Source organism: Zootoca vivipara, chromosome 4 (genome assembly GCF_963506605.1).
Source record: "Zootoca vivipara chromosome 4, rZooViv1.1, whole genome shotgun sequence".
In the NCBI taxonomy this organism is placed as follows: Eukaryota; Metazoa; Chordata; class Lepidosauria; order Squamata; family Lacertidae; genus Zootoca; species Zootoca vivipara.
Window position 1 is genome coordinate 97,208,604 of NC_083279.1, and position 22,661 is coordinate 97,231,264.

General features: G+C 47.9%; 1 protein-coding gene across 2 annotated transcripts; it reads right to left on the reverse strand.

Annotated features, from left to right (window-relative positions):
* Window positions 1-1,354: 1,354 nt before the first annotated feature.
* LOC118085311 (dicarboxylate carrier SLC25A8) lies at window positions 1,355-22,342 on the reverse strand. Of its 2 annotated transcripts, none has more exons than XM_035115843.2 (8): window positions 22,216-22,342; window positions 19,189-19,343; window positions 12,626-12,857; window positions 10,186-10,393; window positions 8,489-8,683; window positions 7,596-7,697; window positions 5,321-5,501; window positions 1,355-3,182 (listed from the first exon to the last, which is right to left on the reverse strand). In XM_035115843.2, exons 3-8 carry the CDS (start codon window positions 12,749-12,751, stop codon window positions 3,068-3,070), a joined length of 927 nt encoding a protein of 308 aa, XP_034971734.1. In that variant the 5' UTR covers window positions 12,752-12,857; window positions 19,189-19,343; window positions 22,216-22,342; the 3' UTR covers window positions 1,355-3,067. The 2 variants fall into 2 exon arrangements, with proteins under 2 accessions (XP_034971734.1, XP_034971733.1); XM_035115842.2 differs by having other exon boundaries at window positions 12,626-12,861.
* Between the last annotated feature and the right edge of the window lie 319 nt (window positions 22,343-22,661).

Consider the following 22,661-nt stretch of genomic DNA (forward strand, 5'->3'; position numbering starts at 1 on the left):
AAAAAGCAGAGACATCATCTTGCCGACAAAGGTCCGTATAGTTAAAGCTATGGTTTTCCCAGTAGTGATGTATGGAAGTGAGAGCTGGACCATAAAGAAGGCTGATCGTCGAAGAATTGATGCTTTTGAATTATGGTGCTGGAGGAGACTCTTGAGAGTCCCATGGACTGCAAGAAGATCAAACCTATCCATTCTGAAGGAAATCAGCCCTGAGTGCTCACTGGAAGGACAGATCCTGAAGCTGAGGCTCCAGTACTTTGGCCACCTCATGAGAAGAGAAGACTCCCTGGAAAAGACCCTGATGTTGGGAAAGATGGAGGGCGCAAGGAGAAGGGGACGACAGAGGACGAGATGGTTGAACAGTGTTCTTGAAGCTACCAACATGAGTTTGACCAAACTGCAGGAGGCAGTGGAAGACAGGAGTGCCTGGCGTGCTATGGTCCATGGGGTCACGAAGAGTCAGACACGACTAAACAACTAAACAAGTTGAGGCCAACAATGCAGAGGCGTATTTACAGATCTGCAGTACAGTTGTACCTTTGTTCTCAAACGCCTTGGTACTCAAACAACTTGGAACTCAAACCCTGCAAACCCGGAAGCAAGTGTTCAGGTTTGCGAACTTTTTTCAGAAGTTGAATGTGCTCTGTTTTGAGTGTTTACACTGAGGTCTGTCTGTTTTTGCTATTTTGTGTTTTTGTCTTTGCAGCTCTTTTTGTGCGACTGCAGTACATTGTTTATTGCTTTCATTTTATGGATCAGTGGTCTCGCTAGATAGTAAAGTGCATGTTAAATTTCTGTTTTAGAAGTCTGGAACGTATTAATTCATTTTGCATTACTTTCTATGGGAAAGCTCGCCTTGGTTTTGGAACGCTTTGGTTTTGGAACGGACTTCCGGAATGGATTAAGTTTGAGAACCAAGGCACCACTGTACGCCACTTGAAGGTTGCTTCCACCTGCAGATCTCTTCCCAGTGTGGTGTAGTGGTTAAGAGCGGTGGCCTCGTAATCTGGGGAACCGGGTTCGAGTCTCCGCTCCTCCACATGCAGCTGCTGGGTGACCTTGGGCTAGTCACACTTCTCTGAACTCTCAGCCCCACCCACCTCACAGAGTGTTTGTTGTGGGAGAGGAAGGGAAAGGAGAATGTTAGCCGCTTTGAGACTCCTTCGGGTAGTGATAAAGCGGGATATCAAATCCAAACTCCTTCTTCTTCCCAGATCAGGACCTGGTCCAGGGGCCAGGTGGAGGTATTCTACATTTGCTTGGTCGATTAGAGCCGCCTTGTGGAATCATGCAATATGCACCCACGATGGGGGGGGGGGGAGAACCAAAGACGCTGCAGGAACGAGCACAGGGCAGCTTTGTACTTTAGCTTTATTTTTAAAAAACGAGACATGCACAACACAAAATGTGCTTTTAAAGGAGAATAAAATCCACCGCCACTTTCCACCATCACAAACAGCCCCACCGAAATGTTAAAACACACAAGAAGAGAAGTCTCGCCATGCATTTTTTTCTCTACTTGGAAAGTTTTTAAAGTTGTGCACCATTAACCGAGACACAAGGTCTTTTATTAAGCTCTGCAGAAAATCCTAAAGGAGAGAGTCGCTTCCCGGAACAGAATGCAGACTGCAAGGACCACCTGGAGTGGTGGACAGGGACCAGAAAAGGTTTCCTGTTTCCCGGAGGGTGAGGACCCCAGATTCCCTCTCCACCAGCCGGCATCTCCTGCCACCAAGCTTGATGCCAAGGAGACATTCCTTTCGCCCTACCAAGAAAGAGCATGAGAGGGAAAGGGCATGGCGTCCTCAGCCTCCTTTGTGTCTCCAGAACCGCTGGCCAGGAGGCTTCTCCAAGTCGCAAACAGGCAAGCCTAAAAATTATTTTTTTAAAAACCCAGACTTTTGGGGGGAGCCTAGGAAAGGTGTGCTATTTTTCTCTCTCTTTAAGCTGCCCAATGGGACAGCAGCACAATTAACTGGAGCTATAGGCTTATGCCGACGGCCTTGCAAGATGCGTAGCAGTTTCCAAACAAAACCCAGTTTGCCCGAAACTGACCTAGACTCAAGAGGGACAAAGCAGTTGCAGTTGTTTGTGTGCATGCAAGTTAACGTCCCTTGCCGACTCCCTATAAAGTGGGGAGACACTGTACAGCAGGGAGGGTTTCTTCCTCCCCTTGTGGGGCTCAAAGACGAAGCAATCCTTGCACGGAATAAGCCACTTTTTTAAAGAAAAAAAAGTTATTAAAATGCAAAAGCACGGGAGGATTGCTACTGCTAGGCAGCCCAAACTCTGCTTGCGAATCGCCAGCACTTTATAAATTAATAGGCAGGAATCTGGCCCGAATCTCGCCTTGCTTGGTCAGAGCAACTCACAAGCAGCAAGCACAGCCTTGCCCCAACCTGGTGCACTCCATTTGTTTTGGACTACAACTCCCATCAGGACCCAAGCCAGGCTGGGTCAAGGCTGGACTAGTCACTTGTGAATCATTCCAAGCACCTCTGCTTGTGGAAAAAGGTAATGGGGGTAACTGACGTTATCTAGTATCGTATATCTCACGCACCCCCAAACTTCGGCCCTCCAGATGTTTTGGACTACAATTCCAATCATCCCTGACCACTGGGTCCTGTTAGCTAGGGATCATGGGAGTTGTAGGCCAAAACATATGGAGGGCCGCAGTTTGGGGATGCCTGGTATATCTAAAGCACAAATTTATACCTGTGTGCCGATGTTAGAGATAGAAAAGGGGAACGGGAGCCCTCTTGCAAGTTGGGCCCCTGTGGTCTAAATTCCTCAGAGCTTAATAAAGCACTCGTGTCCCGCAGTTGAAAGGAGAAAGGTAGACCGGACCATAACACGTTAAGAACAAATCACTTTTTAAAAGCAGCCAGGAGCTTTCTGTTTGTTAATGAAATGGAAGCCACATAAATGCTAAGACGGGAGTAGTTTTTTAAAAAAACGATAAGGGAGAAAAGACTAGGGAGAAGGTTCTGCCGAGGGAGAGATCCAGATTGAGGATCCGTTGTGCGCGCTTATGTGCGGGATCTGTGAAATGCGCCCACCCGCTAGCTCAGAAGGGGGCCTCCCGGGATCCGCGGGCTGCCATCATGGCTCGCTTCAGCTGCTCGTAGGTCACGAACATCACCACGTTCCAGGATCCCAGCCGCAAAAACGAGGGAGTGAAGCTGAGAGATGGAGAGAGAGAGAGACCAGGCAAAGGAGAAAAACAGAGCTGGCGTTAGAACAAATGGAAAACGAGAGGATAATCCTGTTGATGGATGGCAAGGGGCGTTATTGCTTTTGTTACTATGGTATGTATTTTTTGGGTTTTTTATGTTGCAAACTGGGACGCAGGTGGCGCTGTGGGTTAAACCGCAGAGCCTAGGGCTTGCTGATCAGAAGGTCGACGGTTCGAATCCCTGCGACGGGGTGAGCTCCCGTTGCTCGGTCCCAGCTCCTGCCCACCTATCAGTTCGAAAGCACGTCAAAGTGCAAGTAGATAGATAGGGGCCGCTACAGCGGGGAAGGCAAACGGCGTTTCCGTGTGCTGCTCTGGTTCGCCAGAAGTGGCTTTGTCATGCTGGCTACATGACCTGGAAGCTGTACGCCGGCTCCCTCGGCCAATAATGCGAGATGAGCGCGCAACCCCAGAGTCGGTCACGACTGGACCAAATGGTCAGGGGTCCCTTTACCTTTACGTTGCAAACTGCTTTGTGAGCCTCGGATGAAGGCTGACAATGGAATTTAGCAAACCAGAAAGGACAGCCTAAATGCACAAGCAACATGAATGGGTGAATGAGGAGGGCAAGGGTTTTTTTGGGGGGGGCACCTGAAAACCCAAGCAGTGGCCATCAGATTCCACCTTGCCTTAAAACCCTGGCCTTTAACGCTGGATGGACGTATTATTATTATATTTATTCATACCCCCGCCTTTTTCGCAGGCCAGGACTCAAGGCGGCTTTTGCACAAATTAAAATGCCGCAGATAAAACACAAAAAGCTAAGAACCATATAAAAGATAACGGCCAAAAAGCAATTTAACAGAATTAAAACAATACGAAAAACCCAAATCTACTAGAATACTGATGATGATGATGATAAAAAGTATAGCATTATAAAAAGCCCTTTAAAATAGGAGGAGGAGGAGGAGGAGGCCAGTTCCCAAAGGCCTTTTGGAACAAAAGATTTGACCAAGGGACAAATCTCAAAAGTGGCAAGTTGCTCAACTGAGCATCTTTCTCCCCAATTCAAAGGGCGACCATCCTTTGGCAGCCTAGAAATCTACATCTTTGGGAGGCAACAGAAAAAACACAGAGCATGGATCCCAAGGAACAGGTAGCCATGGGCTAGTGCCCATTGACACTGGTAGGGCAGAAGGCAAGTACCCTACCACTAGGTGGCACTAGAGCCCATGATTGGCAGAGCCAACTACAGTCCTATCTTGGCTTCTGAGGTTCCACTGTACCGTATTTTTCCACATATAACATGACCCCTATTTTTTGAAGCCAAAATTAAAACATCAATATTGCTTGAGCTGTTGAGCTCTTATGGGGAGGAAATTGCCCTTCAGTTGCTGTCAATCACTCGCCGCCACCAATCACCCACTCAGCCCCCAATATAAGACAACCCCCAATTTTTGCCTATTTTTTAAATAGCAAAAATACACCTTTTGCACAGAAAAATACGGCAATTCTTGTCTTGCCCCCATCTTCCTCCTCCTGTTTCCCACATTCTACAAAGGGAAACATGGAGACTGAGGAGGAGGAGGAGGAAACTGCAGGCGGAATCACTCCCTGGGCTGGTTGCAAGGAAGAAGACACACAGGCAGGGGCTGGATGAAGGCAGGGTGGGGTTGGGGGGGTCTCCATCATGGCTGCCAAGTCTCCTGTTTTCCGCGGGAAATCCCAGTTTCTCCAGCTGTTCCTAGCTGAAAAAATTGATTTTTTTGTTTTCCCCCGGTTTATTCTGGCGCGGCGGCCATTTTGGAACTGGGCGGAGCATGCTCAGAAGCGACTTTTGATGCTGCTCTGCCCAGTTCCAAAATGGCTGCAGTGCGACTTCTGGTGTGACGGCCATTTTGGAACTGGGCAGAGCAGCATCAAAAGTCGCTTCTGAGCATGCTCCGCCCAGTTCCAAAATGGCGGCAACGCTACTTCTGGTCTGCTATTTCTGGCCCGGTCCCTTATTTCTCTGACAGCAACTTGGCAGGTATGGTCTCCATCCCCAAATGGTTGAGAACAGCCCAGTCGCCTGGCCCTAATTCCCAGCTCCTGCCAACTTCCTGCCCCGTGGGGGGGGGACCTTCAAGGGAGATGGGGACTCACCCTTTGTAGAAGGCGAGGGGCCCCTCCTTCCGCAGCATGGCGAGGGCACACTTCACGGCACTTCCGTATTGGCCGGGGGCAGAGTTCATGTATCTGGTCTTCACTACGTCGACAGGGGAGGCGATGACAGTCGTGCAGAATCCGGCTCCAAACGCAGAGGTGAAGTGGCAGGGGAGGTTGTCTGCAAGGACAAGCAGGAGGGAGGCATCGTGAGCCGGGCAGAAAACCAAATCGCTTCCCCCCAAAACTGCCATTGCGGAGTATGTGGCTGGACAACACGAAAAAGCTAAAGCCAAAAGCTCGTAAAATAAAAAAATTCCTTCAGTAGCACCTTAAAGACCAACTAAGTTTTTATTTTGGTATGAGCTTTCGTGTGCATGCACACGAAAGCTCATACCAAAATAAAAACTTAGTTGGTCTTTAAGGTGCTACTGAAGGAATTTTTTTATTTTACTTCGACCCAGACCAACACGGCTACCTACCTACCTACCTGTAACCAAAAGCTCGTGACATGGAAGTTGGCCTTTGTCCTGAAATACACCCTGGCAGATTTATTCAGCTTCCTTCCTAGGTCTCTCCCCCATCCAATAAAAGGCTTCTTTAAAAAAATAATTTTCCTTCCGCCTGATTGATAAATGTACAGTGGTACCTCGGTTTATGAACACAATTGGTTCCGGAAGTCTGTTCATAAACTAAAGCGTTCATAAACTGAAGCGAACTTTCCCATTGAAAGTAATGGAAAGTGGATTAATCTGTTCCAGACGGTCCGCAGAGTACTGAACCTGAAGCGTACTTAACCCAAAGCATGGGTGTAATTGGTTCCGGATGTCTGTTCATAAACTGAAGCGTTCATAAACTGAAGCAAACTTTCCCATTGAAAGCAATGGAAAGTGGATTAATCCGTTCCAGATGGGTCCACGGCGTTTGTAAACCGAAAATTTGTAAACCGAGGTGTTCATAAACCAAGGTTCCACTGTATATAAAAAAACAAAACTTGCTTGCAAATGGACAACACCGGCTTAATAATGCAAGTCCTGTCTTGAATCCCTAACATAAAAACTAAGAATCCTTTCGCAGCCAGCACAAAAATTATTTCAGCATAGCTTTTGTGATAAATGCTACAGGGTGCAGGGCTGCCTCCTAAAGCACTTGCCAGCTTAAAATAAAAATAATTATACAGAGGGTTATGCAACCTTCCCCCCTTCTGGGAGTCCTTAGCAAGTCCACCTTCAGAGTAACAAAGGAAGCTGATGGAGCAGGTTGCCTAATACTGGAAAAAGCAAAGATCACCAGTGCAGAAGCAATGATTCTTCAACATCAACTTCGTTGGACTGGTCATGTTGTGCGGATGCCTGATGATCGTCTTCCAAAGCAACTACTCTATTCTGAACTTAAAAATGGAAAGTGTGATGCTGGTGGTTTAAAGACTCTCTCAAGGCAAACCTTTAAAAATGTAGTATAACCACCAACAACTGGGAAAGACTGGCCTGCGAGCGCTCCAGTTGGAGAACAGCCTTTACCAAAGGTGTCGACTTTGAAGACGCTCGAACTCAGGACGCAAGGGAGAAACGTGCTAAGAGGAAGGCACGCTTGGCCAACCCTCACCGTGACCAACACCCGCCCAGAAACCAATGTCCCCACTGTGGAAGGACATATGGATCCAGAATTGGCCTCCACAGTCACTTACGGACTCACTGTTAAAACAGTGTTCATGGAAGACATGGCAACAAGTGATTGCCAAGAAGAAGAAAAAACCCAGCATGGAAAACCTTTAAAAATCTACACTTGTCTGTAAGAACCTACAGAGTTTGACTATTGCAGAAAATAATGCACCTGCCTCCAGTCCATGTTTAGGGCTTTAAAGGTGCTGACCTTGAAAGCCTTAAACGGCCTCAGCCTTGTATACCTGAAGGAGCATCTCCACCCTTGTCGCTCAGCCCGGACACCGAGGTCCTCCTCCGAGGGTCTTCTGCTGGTTCCCTCACTGCGAGAAACGAAGTTACAGGGAACCAGGCAGGAGGGCCTTCTCGGTGGTGGCGCCCACCCTGTGGAACGCCCTCCCGGAAGATGTCAAACGGATAAGCAACAATATGCAATTTTACGTGCGGGTATTCAATGGACAGAACCCTTTGGTGATCTGCGGCAAGGATCCACCAAGGTGTGGGCGATTTTTGCAGGAACCTCGCAAGAGGGCTGCGCGACACCGGGAGGTGGACACTCCAGGCAGCTCAAAAGTCAGGAGCTCCTCCAAGCAACAGAGTCCATCGGTCCCCACCTGTCATGAGGTTGTACTTGAGCAGAGCATCCTTGATCAGGTCGTAGGTCACCAGCTCAGCACAATTCACAAGCGCATTCCGGGTTATATTAGGGGAGGTACCTAGACAAAGCGGAAGCAAAAAATATTTGATGTGTTAATGCGAATGGAGGTCGTCAAAATTGCGGCTGGGGTTTGCTATTCTGACTGGCGCGTGATTGGAATTTCAAAATTTTTGGAATGCCGAGTTAATAATCAAAGTGCAAGTAGATAAATAGGTACCACTCCAGCGGGAAGGTAAACGGCATTTCCGTGCGTTGCCCTGGTTTGCCAGAAGCGGCTTAGTCATGCTAGCCACATGACCCGGAAAAACTGACTGTGGACAAACGCCGGCTCCCTCGGCCAATAAAGCGAGATGAGCGCCGCAACCCCCGAGTCTTTCGCAGCTGGACTTAACAGTCAAGGGTCCCTTTACCTTTAAATGAAGGTCTTTAAGCAGAGGCTTGACAGGCATATGTCAAGAATGCTTTGATGGTGTTTCCTGCTTGGCAAGGGGTTGGACTGGATGGCCCTTGTGGTCTCTTCCAACTCTATGATTCTATGATTCTCTTTGTAACAAGGCATGAGTTAGCAACTCTGAATTGAGCCACTGTGATATAGGGCTCAGAGTGCTGCACTTGGACCTGGGAGACATCAGGGTTCAAATCCCCACTCGGCCACAAAGCTCACTGAGTAGCCTTAGCCTACCTCACAGGGTCGTTGTGCGGATGAAATGGGGAGGAGGCAAACTGTTACACCCCCTTGAGCTGCTCAGAGGACAAGATGGGATATAAATGCAATAAGCCAAATAATAATGGCTTGGAGGACTTTGGAAGCGTCGATATTCCCCCTCGCCAAATCCCAAATTTACTGACCTTTCCAGAGGCCTCGAAACCCTTCCTCTCTCGCGATGGTCTTGTAGGCATCGAGGGTCCCTTGGTACCGCCGGCCGCCCTCCGTCCGGGCTTGGGCTTGGAATCTCACTTTGACCACATCGGTGGGCTGGGCCACGGCAACAGCCATCGCTCCGGTGGTACAGCCAGCGAGAAGTCGGCTGCCAATACCAGCATCTGCCAAAATCAGAGAACACACCACATAAGAACAGGATTCATTCCCACAGTAGAATGATAAACAAGCCTCTATCATGTGTACCGTAAGTATACAAAGTCACTGAGAGGTGCGAACTTGCTTTGGCCGGGTAATCTTATTTATATTAGGTCCAATTGGAGGCAAACAAACTCCTCTCCTTATTGGCCCAAAGAAGCCTTGCTTAGTTTCCTGATCTTTCCTATTTGTCAGAGTTGAAAATCCCTGTTTGCAGCAAAAAGCCGTGGAGAACTGTAGAGGAATAGCCAACGCTCTGGAAGAGAGGCTTGGATATACTTACGAAGACGATCCATTCCGCGGCCATCTTCGTAAGTCGAAGTCTTCGGTTGTCGAAGTGCCTGTTCTGCGCATGCACGAAGCGCAATTTCGCACTTCTGTGCATGCGTCGACTGCGCGTGCCGCTTCTGCGCAGGCGCAGAACGCGCACGCAGGGCACGTGCGGTGAAAAGACTTCCAGGGTTGTCGACTTTGGAAGTTGAAACCTTCGGAAGTCGAGTCGTTCGGATGTCGAGGTATGACTGTACTGTTTCTGGTTGTATATCCTTTTTTTTTTTTTACAATACTACAGTGGTACCTTGGTTCTCAAACGCCTTGGAACCCAAACAATGCAAACCCGGAAGGAAGTGTTCCGGTTTGCAAACTTTTTCCGGAAGCTGAACGTGCTCCGTTTTGAGTGCCACACTTCCGTTTTGAGTGTTACGCTGAGCTCTGCCTGTTTTTGCTATTTATTTTGCGTTTTTGTGGCTCTAGTTTTGTGACTTTGTGGAACCCAGTTCAGCTACTGATGGATTGATTGTGTGACTGCAGTACATTGTTTATTGCTTTCATTTTATGGATCAGTGGTCTCGTTAGATAGTAAAATCCATGTTAAGTTGCTATTTTAGGGGTAGTTTTTAAAAGTCTGGACCAGATTAATCCATTTTGCATTACTTTCTATGGGAAAGCGCGCCTTGGTTTTGGAACGCTTTGGTTTTGGAACGGACTTCCGGAACGGATTAAGTTTGAGAACCAAGGGACCACTATACTATAACTAAGTCAGTTTATTGTGTTTTAGCAAACAATAATTATACTCATGAAAATGATAGCAATAACAATAAAAATAACAATGATTTACATTTCCTCTCGACCTTTAAAGGATAAATTACTCCCCATACCCCCTTTAAGTTTTATAGTACAGATTTGTAGAGGCTTAGCAAGAAATTTAGACATTCTGAGGGTATACTATACCACACTGAAATGGTTAAATGTTTCTTTGATTGTCCTTGAATCTTCCCGCCAGACCCTTTGAGAACCACTGTCTCTGGGGTTAGAAAGGAAGGCCCCCATGCTGGCCGTCAGGGATTTTCGTAGCTGCGGTTCCTGCACTGCAGGGGGTTGGACTAGATGGCCCTTGGAGGTCCCCCTCCCCAACTCCACAGTTGCACGATTCCACGATACTTGGCCCCACAGGCCCAAGTCCACTTACGCTCAGAGCCCTTGGTGTAGAAATGCTTCACCGAATCGTACAGCCCGATGCGGACAGAGGCGAAGCTCATTTGGCGCTGCAGGCCGGCCACCAGCCCGTTGTAGAGGCTCCTGGGCCCCTCGTTCTTCACCATCGTCGCCATGGTGCCAAAGACCCCTCTGTACTGGGCCGCCCTGGCTTCCACAGCCACCTTCTTCTCCCCTTGGATCTGCTCAGGAGAAGAGAGAGAGAGAGAAACAGGATGAAGAAACTTAGAGTGAACTGGAGCCTGCCTGCCTGAGCTCAGAAGCAACATTCCGGGGCTGTCCACTGCTACTTTATCCCAGGTTCAACAAGGAACACAGGGGCCTTCTTCAAACACTCGCTTTTCCCTTCAAGGGAGCTTTGCCAGCTAGGAAGATCCCCTGCACATAAGTCCAGCAAACTTCACACACGCCGCTTGTTTCAGTAGGTGTGCAGCGGCGAGCGTCCAACTTCTGACACCAAAGTTGCTGCCTGACCTTGACTTCTGGATGACGGGTGCCGGCTGACTTAACCCATTTCCCTGCAGGGTTTTATACAACTCCCTGGAGGGGGCTTCCTAGCACAAGCCTGCCACAGGGCTTCTCCTTCGCAAAGGAAAGGGCAGTTCTGGGCTGTGCAGGAGAAACATCTCTTGGGGGCTCAAGTACGGAGGCGCACGCTAAATTCCCAATTGGTCAGGCTCTGTTCAGCATTGCAGGGCAGAGTCTAGACAGCCTGCAACAGCTTTCCACTGAGACACACTCTATATTGTGTGGGAATGTTAGGGATGTGGATTAGGATATATTATTAGATAGATCCTATCCAAGCTTGTGCTAGCAAGCTTCCAATATCAGCAGAGTGACATTCCCCTTTTGTGCGCAGCAAAGCGTGAGCGTTAGGTTTGCTAGAACCTCTGCAACAATATTAGACTTCAATATTATACTTCCTGGCAAATCCCCCTTGTCCCTCTTAAAAGAAATACACGACACAATAGTATTAAAATAAGATAGAGTTTACTCACATGACATCCTGAGTTAACAGCATAATCTCAGAAAGGCAGGCTTACGTAGAAAAGTTACAAATATATACACATCTGGAGACTACTTAGTAAAGTGAGGCTCCATCTGGTCTCTCTCTTGGCAGCAGGCCAAGAGGGAGAACCATCCTAACTGGAGATTCTCTGGAGATGTGTTCCCGTTGAAGGAGAAAAGGCTAAGAGAGAGAATGGCTGCTGGGCTAGGGGCTTTTGTCTGCCAGCTAATCCATCTCATCTGCATATCTGGAGGAACAGGAACTGAACTTAGTCAGGTGTCCCTCCAGGTGAGTGAGTTCCTCTTAGTGGACACTCTAGGAACTGTTGTGACTTGTCTGCCTCAGTGTTCCATCCCACATATTGGAATAATATATATGCCATCTTAGCTATTCATCCTCTGGCCAATATGTCCTTCTGCCACCCTATTGCCCCATCTCTCCATCCAACTGCGGTCCTTGAAAACACTTCCTCAACCCATTTTTATTTTATTTTTTTACTATACATGCAGAGCCCTCCTTGTACCTTATCTGGATCTGTTTTTCACAGACAGTGTTAAGTTCCTCCTATGCTGGTTTCCCACCAGTTTTACATACAGGTGAAACTTGGAAAATTAGAATATGGTCGAAAAGTGCATTTATCTCAGTAATGCAACTTTTTATTTTTTATTTTTATTTTAATTTTTACAAATGCTTTCTTTTGGAAATTCCACAGTAATAAAACAAATAGTTACAATAATACAAAAATAAACATCGCTATTACATTTCATTAATTACATTCCATTTATAATTGATCCGCCTAATGACAAATAATTATAATCGCAACAAATAAAGGCTTGACATATCTTGCTTCTATCTCATATATTGGTTTCACCTGTTGTGTTACTGAAATAAATGCACTTTTCGACGGTATTCTAATTTCACCTGTACAGTACGTGACACTGATCTCACAGATAATGCTTACCTTCCAAGTCCCGGACTGCAGAATCCGGGACTGGCAGCCGTATGACACCGGAAGTTGCGTCAACGCACTTCCTGACATGCGTAGAAGCGACTTTCGAAGCTGCCGGTGGCCATTTTTGGTGCCCATAGAAGGGCAAATCAGAAAGAAAAAAAATGGCCACAGGCAGGAGAAAATAACAGGGAAAAACGGGAGACGAAGTGATATGAGGGACAACCGGGAAAAGGTAAGTAAAAACGGGGGTTTCCCGGGGAAAACGGGGTACTTGGCAGCTATGCCGATAATGGGTTTTGCAGAAATCCAACATCAGCTGTACGCAGGCGGACAGTGGGCACCGTTAATTCAGGGTGCCTGAACCTAACTTGGGAGCTGCCCCCCGCCCACAAAGGCATAGTAGGGAAAGACACTGAACGGCGACCTCTGTGTGTGGCATCTGCTGGGGTTTACCTGCAGCCTGACTTTAGCCGTGTCCAGGGGAAAGGTGATCAGGTCTGCAATGCAGGCAGCCGTCCCGGCTCCAACGAACTTCACAGCAGCCGTCGGAGGGACGTCGGTGGGCTTGAATCCAACCATCTTAAACCAGCCTCACGCCTGTTTTTCTCGGAGGAGATGAAGGAAGCAGCGAGGGTCGCTGCTGGGTGCAGATGTAGGAAGTGGACAAGACCAATGAACTCTGCCCCTGTCTGGGGAGAAGAGAAGACACCCTTAAAATCCAGGTGCAAAACATGAATAAATAATATAGTATACTATATTATTATAATCAAACTCGCCCTGTGGATCACCCTCCCATCAGAGGTCAGAGAGATAAACAACTATCTGACATTTAGAAAATACCTAAAGGCAGCCCTGTTTAGGGAAGTTTTTAATCTGTGATATTTGATGTATTTTAATGTTTGTGCCCTGAGTGCTCACTGGAAGGACAGATCGTGAAGCTGAGGCTCCAATACTTTGGCCACCTCATGAGAAGAGAAGACTCCCTGGAAAAGACCCTGATGTTGGGAAAGATGGAGGGCACAAGGAGAAGGGGACGACAGAGGACAAGATGGTTGGACAGTGTTCTCGAAGCTACGAACATGAGTTTGACCAAACTGCGGGAGGCAGTGGAAGACAGGAGTGCCTGGCGTGCTATGGTCCATGGGGTCACGAAGAGTCAGACACGACTAAACGACTAAACAACAACATTTTTTTTATATAATATACTATTTTATTATAATATTAATATAAAGGTAAAGGTACCCCTGACCGTTAGGTCCAGTCGCAGACGACTCTGGGGTTGTGGTGCTCATCTCGCTCTATAGGCCGAGGGAGCTGGCGTTTGTCTGCAGTTTTTCTGGGTCATGTGGCCAGCATGAATAAGCAGCTTCTGGCAAAACGAGAGCAGCGCATGGAAACTCTGTTTACCTTCCCGCCAGAGCGGTACCCATTTATCTACTTGCACTTTGACGTGCTTTCGAACTGCTAGGTGGGCAGAAGCTGGCACCGAACAACTGGAGCTCACCCCGTCGCGGGGTTTCGAATCACTGACCTTCTGATCGGCAAGCCCTAGGCTCAGTGGTTTAGACCACAGAGCCACCCGCGTGCCAAAATAATATATCATATTATATATTATATAATTATTATTTATACCCCAACCATCTGGCTAGGTTTCCCCATTCACTCTGGGCGGCTCCCAACAGATAGATAAATACTGTAGATAAATAATAATAAAGCAATAAAACATCAAACATTAAAAACTTCCCTAAACAGGGCTGCCTTCAGATGTCTTCTAAAAGTCAGGTGGTTGTTTATTTCCTTGACATCTGGTGGGAGGGCGTTCCACAGGTCGGGCGCCACCACCGAGAAGGCCCTCTGGCTGGTTCCCTACAACCTCACTTCTCTCAGTGAGGGAACCGCCAGGAGGCCCTCAGAGCTGGACCTCAGTGTCCGGGCAGAACGATGGGGGTGGAAATGCTCCTTCAGGTCTACTGGGCTGAGGCCGTTTAGGGCAGGCACCCCCAAATTTCAGTCCTCCAGATGTTTTGGACTACAATTCCCATCATCCCTGACCACTGGTCCTGTTAGCGAGGGATCATGGGAGTTGTAGGCCAAAACATCTGGAGGGCCAGTTTGGGGATGCCTGATTTAGGGCTTTCAAGGTCAGCACCAACAGCGACCATTTGTTGTTAACAAAGGAGAGCTGGAATCGCTACCTACAGTAGCTTAGGGCCTCATCAAACTTGAACCCAGCCCTGAGTCAGTACATAGTCATCATGTCTAGGAGTCATTGATAACCCTACCGTCCATAAATTTACACGATCCTCTTTCCAAGGCAACGAGACAGTGATCAACCCTGCATCTTGCGACAGAGAATGCCGGACTGTTTTTGGAGGCTACCGCAGCGGCAAGATTACTTCACACGCAAAAATGGGGAAAAAACCAGGAGATACCCACTGAAGAAAGAATGGAATTAAAACTGACAGAATGTGCCAAATTGGCAAACCTAACTATGAAAATCAGAGATTAAGAAGCAGCCGACTTTGAGGAGGAGTGGAAACCTTTTGTTGAATGTTTAAAGAACTATTGTAAACATGTTCAAACATAGGTAGGATTTGAATGAACATAGGTAGGATTGGAATGTTGGAGTGCAGTGTGGAAAATATAAGGTCTAGAGTTTTTATAACACGCAGCAAAATTAGAAATTACAAGGGAAACCATGGAAGGGGTGGCGAGGAAGTCAAATGTGATGTGTATTTGGAAAATATGTATTCATTTGTTAACTTTTAAAATTCAGAAATAAAAATGGAAAAGACCACCAGAATGTGTTGCACCTCCCGAGGCGATTCTCCGAGCCTCTGACCACTTAACTGGAAAACACAGAGCTCAAGTTAATATGAGAGAAGGGAAAAAAATATATTCTCTCTATCCTTGCAATCCCGCGGGGCAGCAGTGAGAGTGGGGAGAGAGGCAGGGTTCATTCCCGCAAAGCTAAACTATGGTTTGCATCCAAACCAACACCTCTGCGGACAGCCAGGACACAAATACTGCCGTCCTAATTGTGAAGAGTGAAGAAGATGCGTCTGAGATATATGCAAAAAATAATAAGAAAATGCATGTCAAGCAAGGAACTTTGGCCTGCTGACCTTTGATGCGCAGGTCTGAAAATCTGATAACAAGAAGCCATCTCCAGATAAGACTCAAGTCCACCCGGGTCAATGCAGCCGCATCTGAATGCTGCCTCAAAATGCTGCAACAGCAGCCTGCTTGCTAGCAAGGAGACAAGACTCTGCTGCAGTGACCTTTACGGAAGTTCCCGTTTCTATTTACTGCCTGAACTGAGTCAGCAATAACCGGAACCCGGCTGAATCACCCATTTCGCGTGGGAAGCAGGGGCAGCCCAGCCATGCCATTTTACAGCTTTCTCGCCGAGCAGACTAATTGGAGAGCCGGGGAGTGGATGCAATTTATCCTTTATTATCCTTTATCTAGGAAGCTCAGGGTGCAACCTGAGAATGCTTTGATGGTGTTTCCTGCTTGGCAGGGGGGTTGGACTGGATGGCCCTTGTGGTCTCTTCCGATTCTATGATTCTATGATTCAACCCTCATCAACCCTCCCTCTGCCACAGCCTTCGCTTGACTGAAATGCAGCCTTGCAACTTCTGCTTTCCCCCTCTGCCGCTGTCATGCGGCTCCCAGGAAGTTACGAGGCCCTCGGCCTCCACAAGGATACCCTCCCCAGATTTTGGCCATTAAGCAAATCACAGAGCGGCCTTCCCCCACGGCAAACCGGAGTCAGTTCACCCACTCCACTGTCTTCCCTGTCTGTTTTTCTATATCGCCCGACTGGTGCAATACAGAACGGAATATATAGCTTTACAAAACTGCTCTCACTCTCGTCAAGCAGCATTGCATAGGTGGGGCACCCAGGAACCCCCCAGAAAGTTAGAACTGAGCTCAAAAGTGCACCTATCACAGACAGAGGCAGGTGAATTAGAACATGGAGATTTGTGGGTTAAACCACTGAGCCTCTTGGGCTTGCCGATCAGAAGGTCGGCGGTTCAAATCCCCGCGACAGGGTTGCTCAGTCCCTGCTCCTGCCAACCTAGCAGTTTGAAAGCACGTCAAAGTGCAAGTAGATAAATAGGTACCGCTCTGGTGGGAAGGTAAACGGCAGTTCAGTGTGCTGCTCTGGTTTGCCAGAAGCGGCTTAGTCATGCTGGCCACATGACCTGGAAGCTCTACGCCGGCTCCCTCAGCCAATAACGTGAGATGAGCGCCGCAACCCCAGAGTCGGTCACGACTGGACCTAATGGTCAGGGGTCCCTTTACCTTTATGGTACAACAATGGTGCCTTAGGCTCCAGTGTTCTCCCTATCCCATGATGCAGCGCAAGTGCGTGATTTTTAAATAAAAGCCCACTGTTGTGGCTATCTTGAAATAAACTCTCTGAAAGCACTTGGGTGCCATCCTGATGTTTTGGATTATCACTCCCATCAGCCCAGACAGCTCCATCTCCATGCATCGTACTTGCTATGGCTGATGGGAGCTGTAGTCCCAAACACACAGGTGGCAAAGGCTGCTCTGCGGCGAGGTATACCAACACCATGGATTAAAAAAAAAGTATGCTTGGTGGAAGCAAATCAATACATTCTGAGAGGGACAGCAAGCCCAAGTTTAGGGGGAAAACACAACTTCTGCAACGGGTACTCTGATGGCTCTCCAAATATTTATTTTCTTACAACTGCCTCTCCAGCACATATTCTTGCAGGGATGGTCAAACCCATCAGCGACTGCAAAGAGGGTTTTGGGGAATTATTGCTTGTTAAGTATTTGACGAGGCTTTGTCAATTTGCAAAAGTGTTTTGCTGGGAGTTTTGCCGGTGTTTTGCTGGGAGACCAAGAGAACTTGGCCTGGCAGAATTGGGTGGAAGAAAACGGGCTTAACGATCAGAGGCAGAGATTGTATCATTATGGTGAAATACCATTTTGGAGGGCAAACAAAAAAAAAACCCCATGGTTTGCAAGCAAGGTGTAAAAAGATCAGCTACACCAAGCTAATCATATAGAGGAGGGTGAAAGGTTGTTTTCTGCTGCTCCAGAGAAGCGGACACGGAGCAATGGATTCAAACTACAAGAAAGAAGATTCCACCTAAACATTAGGAGGAACTTCCTGACAGTAAGAGCTGTTTGGCAGTGGAATTTGCTACCAAGGAGTGTGGTGGAGTCTCCTTCTTTGGAGGTCTTTAAGCAGAGGCTTGACAGCCATATGTCAAGAATGCTTTGATGGGTGTTTCCTGCTTGGCAGGGGGTTGGACTGGATGGCCCTTGTGGTCTCTTCCAACTCTATGATTCTATGATCAGACGCCAAGGAAAAACTGAACGGATTTTCCTTTCATCCTGTACACATTATGGAAAGAGCAAGCAAATGTTTCCTTACAGGTAGGTTACCTGTGTTGGTCTGCCGTAGTCAAAACAAAATAAAAAAATTCCTTCCAGTAGCATCTTAGAGACCAACTAAGTTTGTCATTGGTATGAGCTTTCGTGTGCATGCACACTTCTTCAAATAGAGGTTAGGGGTTATCCAGGGCAATGAGAGTCCTTTTGGGACAATTAAATCCCATCCCACACCACCTGAAAGTCTCCAGAAGCTGGGCTAGAAGCCAACTAGATTAAAACAGGTGCTGTCTGTACATTTTCAGACCTACATTTGCTTCCGGGGGGTCTCAATGCCTACTCTGTTGTTAAAAATCAAAACAGGAACGCTGTTTTCAGAAATCTCAGGAACCAAAACCAATTTCTGCAACTTGTGCAATATATTGAGAACCAGCGTGGTCAGGTATAAATACAATTAATAATAATCTACATAGAACTGCAGAATAATACATACACTTCTGAATTGTCAGTTGGGCAAGTCCCAGAGAGAGAGGATTCTAAGTTTTTTCTCTCTGCATCATTTTTCTTCTGGTATTCAGAGTGAGCAACAAGATATACCAAGTATCCCCAAGACGTCTCATTAAAACAAGCCCTCTATCGTTTTTGAGATTTCTTCCATGTATTTTCAAGCGTATATAATCATAGAATAGAATCATAGAGTTGGAAGAGACCACAAGGGCCATCCAGTCCAACCCCCTGCCAAGCAGGAAACACCATCAAAGCATTCTTGACATATGCCTGTCAAGCCTCTGCTTAAAGACCTCCAAAGAAGGAGACTCCACCACACTCCTTGGTAGCAAATTCCACTGTTGAACAGCTCTTACTGTCAGGAAGTTCTTCCTAATGTTTAGGTGGAATCTTCTTTCTTGAAGTTTGAATCCATTGCTCCGTGTCCACTTCTCTGGAGCAGCAGAAAACAACCTTTCTCCCTCCTCTATATGACATCCTTTTATATATTTGAACATGGCTATCATATCACCCCTTAACCTTCTCTTCTCCAGGCTAAACATACCCAGCTCCCTAAGCCGTTCCTCATAAGGCATCGTTTCCAGGCCTTTGACCATTTTGGTTGCCCTCTTCTGGACACGTTCCAGTTTGTCAGTATCCTTCTTGAACTGTGGTGCCCAGAACTGGACACAGTACTCCAGGTGAGGTCTGACCAGAGCAGAATACAGTGGTACTATGACTTCCCTTGATCTAGATGCTATACTCCTATTGATGCAGCCCAGAATTGCATTGGCTTTTTTAGCTGCTGCATCACACTGTTGACTCATGTCAAGTTTGTGGTCTACCAAGACTCCTAGATCCTTTTCACATGTACTGCTCTCAAGCCAGGTGTCACCCATCCTGTATTTGTGCCTTTCAATTTTTTTGCCCAAGTGTAGTACCTTACATTTCTCCTTGTTAAAATTCATCTTGTATCTTTACAACCAAATAGGACTAGAAACTTACAAGCTTATTCAAAAACTCTAATGTTTCAAAAGAGCACTATTGCACCCAGCAATATATTCCCACACTTGTGTACTGTTGCAACACATTTACGCCACAGTGGTTCTCAAAGCTGCAGCTTGAGCCTGAGCTTCGCAAGAAGCCATCCTTACCTTATTCAAGTATTTCAGGATGCTGGCAGGTCAATCAGGATTCTCTAAAGGTGTCCCGTTCGTCGAAATTGCTCAGGACCACCACAGTCTGAGTCCCTTTACTTTCCATAGAAGGACGGTCTGAAAGACGACACCTAATAATCATACTATTTATCCTGCAAAAAAAGAAGAGAAGAAAAACTGTCTGAGAAACTGGGGCAAGAGCTCAAGTTGAGGTTGTCAGGATTATAAGAATGATGCCAGCCTGCCAACGCTAAACCCTTATAATCTGGTCCTGCCACACCTCAGATTTGCATTAGAAGCCAACAGCTTCTAATTCACAGCTCACTGGAGTCCAGCAATCCTCAAAGGCAGAACCAGTTTAGACTGGCACCCAATAATTGCAGAAGCACCGGGGGGGGGAGGGAAACAGAGCCATCTTCAAGTCCACTGATGCAAGGCAGCACCCAGATCAAAAACCATTTAGGTGAACTTTGCAATGAGAGGACATGTAACAGCAAGAAGCGCCGTAATTGCCCTTGCGGAAGGGAATCCTCTTTTTGCAAGACCTGCACACACCTGTGCTAGCCACGCTTTAAGACGCCAGGGAGGAAGGCAACAAGATCTTACAGATCTCCACCAAACAAGACCATATTCTGCAATGAGTCCCAATGAAAAGAGGCGCAAAACAGGCCCCGGCAAGCTTTGCTAAGCCTCTTTCCATTGGGCAACACGGAAAATAAAATTAATCGGCGAGCTTTCCGAGTTAGGTAGAACTGTAGCTTTTTTTTAGCCAAGGAGAGAACTTTTGGGTCACCCTTCTCTCCCCCCTAGGGTTGCAGGTGGATCTGGTAATTTGCAAGGAACAAAAGTTAGAATCAATTGCTTTTTTAAAAAAAAAAAAAGCAACAGATTTGGAAAGGCGAGGGGGGCGAGTGCCAAAATTATTTTGGAGAGATGCAAGTGCCAAAGGATGAGTGCGATTTGGTTCAGGGATCGTTTCGGAAAATGACAATTAGGTAGAGTTGCCTTTAAATGGGAATTGAATAACACACACACACACCCATCTCGCAAAAACAATAGCCCTGTCTAGAGGAGAATCTACAGCATCCTGGCACAATCTGGTAGATGCCAAACGTTTTGGATTGCAGCTCTGTTGACCCCCAACCAGAGAGGAGGGCCAGAGTGGACGGGGGGGGCAGGGGTCTCACAACATCTGAAGAACCCCTGGTTTGCCATCCCTGTTCTGGAGAACTGAGCTCGAGCCCCAGCAATGCTGGCCACACCGGGCGCCAAGCAGAGGGGACTAATAATAATAATAATAATAATACAGTGGACATTCGGGTTCCGAACGTGATCCGTGCGGGAGGCGCGTTCGCAACCCGCAGCGCCACGTCTGTGCATGCACAACGCATGATTTAGTGTTTCTGCGCATGTGCGAGCCCCGGCACCCATTTGGGTACTTCCGGGTGCGCAACCCGAAAGGACACAACCTGAAGTGCCTGTAACCCGAGGTAGGTCTGTAATACCACCACCTATATTTATAAGGGTGCCTACCAAAAGTTTGGAACACCAAATTTTCTCCTTGCTCAGGGTGCCACATTACCGAAGTCTGCCCTGCCCCCAGCAGCCTTATATGCGGGGGGGGGGGAGTTTGGTGATAGCTATAAGCAGTGCAGTGTAGTGGTTAGAGCAGTGGTTTTCAACTGGTCGGGGTGCCACGGGCAACACTGGTCTCCATCCCTCTTTCCTTCTCTCCCTCCTCTGATGCCCTCTCGCATCTCTGCCTCCCAAAGGCTTGCACAGCTGTTTGTTGCAGCAGCCCTGGCTACAAGCTCAGCAGCTGAATGGTGCCTCTGGGGCTGGCTAGGGGGTGCTGGTTGCCAGGAGCCGAGGGGGCCTTGGAATCAGCAAGCAAGCGGGGAAAGGAAGCCCAGCCAGCCAGTCTACCAGCCCCTGCTTTTGGGAATGAACGGACGAGTCCCAGTGCCCTATGGGGCAGAGTGAGGGGGCACCTCTCTTTGGGGCAGGGAGGGGGCAGCTCAGAGACCAGGGGCAGCAACTGCGGCTGCCCAGAGGACTCCCAAGGAGAGGGGAGAGGAGAAGAGGCTGAGGGAACCCTCTCCAAGGGTGGGTGTTTGAAAAGGGGTGCTCTGCAGGCAAGGGGTGGCATAACTGGGCTCCTGAGCCCCACGGGGGTGCCGGAGAAAGGACACAGTTGGTCAACGGAGCCGCGGACTCAAAATGGTTGAAAACCTCTGGGTTAGAGTATCAGACTAGGACCTGGGAGACCCAGGTTCGAATCCCCCACTTTGGCCATGAAGGGTGACTTTGGGCCAGCCCTTTTCTTCTCCCTCACAGGGTTGTTGTGAGGATTAAATGAGGGAGGGGAGGTCCAAGTACACCGCCTCGAGCTCCGTGGTGCATACTGTATAGACAAATAACTTTACAGTTCTATGTGGTTTTTTATGTAAGCAGCTCTGCTCAAGGAAATCTCTAATGGCTAATGTTTCACTGTGTTTTTAATACTTTGTGGAGAGCAGCCCAGAGAGGCTGGGGCAACCCGTCAGATGGGTGGCATAAATACCCAATATTAATTATCATTATCATTATTATGTGTGTGATTATTGTTTGTGTGCACACTGTAAATTGCTTTGATATTTTCTGTGCAATGGAGATGCACAAGTATACATATAAAATACTTGGGCATCTCCATTGCACAGATAATGTCAAAGCAATTTACAGCAAACACACAAATAATTATAAAGATAAATGCGTAAAGCTTTTTGGGAAGGCCAGGCCAGGCCAGCCCCCTAACAAAGGCGCACAGAGATGCTTGCTGGGAGGCAGGCAGAAATTAATAAAGGCGGCGGTAGGAGTGGGGTGACAGAAAAGGGCTTTGGGGTGCGCGCATAGGAAGATAAATGAATGAATGAGCGAAAAACACACCCCTAGGTATCAAAGGACACCGGAGAGGAGACCCCACCCATGGGAGTGGATAGAGGGACCACCCCCACCCAAATAACCCCCACCCACCCACTCGCTCACCTTATACCGAGGGGGAGAACAAAACACCCGCGAGGGAAGCAGAGGCGGCGGTTGGAAGCGAGCGCCCAGACGCGGCGGTGATGGAGGCGCACGGAAGGGCGATGGAGAAGCCGGACGAGCGAAGGCAGAGAGCAGGCAGGACCGGCCGCCTCTTTATACCGCCTCCGGCGCCGCCTCCTCCGCTTCCTACCCGCTGGCCGCGCCCACAACCCGCCCGCTTGCCGATCCGCGCACCAAGCGCCCGCAGGATCCAGCCCGCCGGGAGCAGAGGAGGAACCGGTTTGGCCCCGGAGTGGGGCAAGTGGAGGAAAAGCCCCAGGGCGCGCACATGATTTACGCATAAAGCTAAACAAGCTATAGCTTAGGCCCCCACTCTCTTGAGTGCCCCCAAAAAATTAAAGGGGAAAAAAACCAAAACAACTGGATTTTTTAATATCTTATACATT